General features: G+C 38.0%; 1 protein-coding gene across 1 annotated transcript; it reads right to left on the reverse strand.

Moving 5' to 3' along the window:
- Nucleotides 1-211: 211 nt before the first annotated feature.
- Nucleotides 212-1,171, reverse strand: LOC123779410 (olfactory receptor 6M1-like). Its single transcript, XM_045777501.2, has one exon. It carries the CDS (start codon nt 1,169-1,171, stop codon nt 212-214), a length of 960 nt encoding a protein of 319 aa, XP_045633457.2.
- Nucleotides 1,172-1,710: the final 539 nt, after the last annotated feature.

The following is a 1,710-nucleotide window of genomic DNA, read 5'->3' on the forward strand; positions in this document are numbered from 1 at the left end:
ATCTGCTTGAGATTCTTCCTGACCTGCTTCTTCTCCCCCTGCTCTCTAAATTTATATGTATTAATATTATATATACATCATATATATGATATTTAAGACCTTATCTTTACATATGTTTCTCTTTCATGTAAAAATTTAAACATTTACATAATTATATCATGAAGAATGTTTTTGTTGGCAATCATGCAAGTCATTGAATTCTGTAAAAATATCATTTTTGAGGTCTTAAATTTATTAGCATACCTATATATTTTCTGGAGGCATCTCTCAGGGATTCCTTGACTTTCTCATTTCGAAGGCTGTAGATGAGAGGGTTCAACATTGGTGTGACAAGGGTGTTCAGCACTGTGGCAAATCTGTTAATGCTTGTTGCACTGCCTTTCTTTGGACGAACATAGAGGAAGATGGAGCTCCCGTAATAAAGTGTAACCACTGTAATATGTGAAACACAAGTAGAGAAGGCCTTCTGCCGCCCCTGCACAGAGGGCATTCCAAGGATAGTAATCACAATGTAGGTGTAAGACACTCCTGTCAGGAGCAAGGAGCCCAAGAGCAACACAGCAGAGGAGACAAAGTCAGCCAGTTCAGCCAGAGCGATATCGGTACAGGCCAGCTGTAGCATGGGGGCTCTGTCACAGAAGAAATGATGGATTTTATTTGGCCCACAAAAGATTAATGGGGCAGTTAAGACAGATGGCGCCAACATTGACAAAAATGCACCCATATAAGATCCCAGAAGTAACATTATACATGTCTGCCTGTTCATGATGATGGCATACCTCAGTGGGTTGCAGATGGCAACGTATCGATCAAATGACATGACAGCCAGGATGAAGAATTCCGTGGATCCCAGAAGGAAGTAGAAGATAGATTGTGTGAGACATCCCACGAAGGATATTGCCTTGGTGTGGGAAAATGTGTTAGCTAACATCTTAGGCACCACTGTGGAGGTGATGGCAACTTCAAGGAAGGAAAGGTTGGCTACAAAGAAATACATGGGTGAATGCAGACGGTAGTCACCACACACCAAAAGGATGATCATGGTGTTGCCACTCAGAGATGTCGTGTACATGAGCAGGAATGCAGAAAACAGAAGAATTTCTACTTCTTTCTCATTCTGAAACCCTAGAAGAATGAATTCAGTGACTCTGGTCTTGTTCCTACAATCCATAATGTCCCCAGTTTAACCTGGAATAACAGATAGTTCTTTTATAATTAATCCTTGCATCTTAACCCTGGATAAACCTTGTCAATATTCATAACTAGTTTTTGCTGTTGTCATCACCAAGGAGTGATTAATGCAGAAAAATAATCTTATTTTCAGTTTTTAAATATCTACTGAGATAAACTCTACAAGATTTAGTGCTGAGTGTGACACTTACTTATTACAGCAAAATCAATTCCACATTAAGATTGTGGTAATTATGATTTGGGAAAGCACTTGAGACTCCTTTAAGTGTAGGGAACTGAACAATGGATCAAGTAACATGAAACAGACTCTTGTCCAATCTCCCTCTGAAATACATCCCTTTTTGTGTGTCACTAATCCATCAAGGATGTAATGGTATTTTTTGAGATGCTAACAGAGTTTTAGTAAAATTTAATTCTATATATTTTTTTAAAAAGCACCTTTTGTGCTAATTGTATTATTTTACATGTGGAACGAAATTATTCAAGAATCAGTGAACAAAATTACATAACAGAAATATT

Source organism: Ursus americanus, chromosome 5 (genome assembly GCF_024610735.1).
Source record: "Ursus americanus isolate L20-20 chromosome 5, mUrsAme1.1.p, whole genome shotgun sequence".
NCBI lineage: Eukaryota > Metazoa > Chordata > Mammalia > Carnivora > Ursidae > Ursus > Ursus americanus.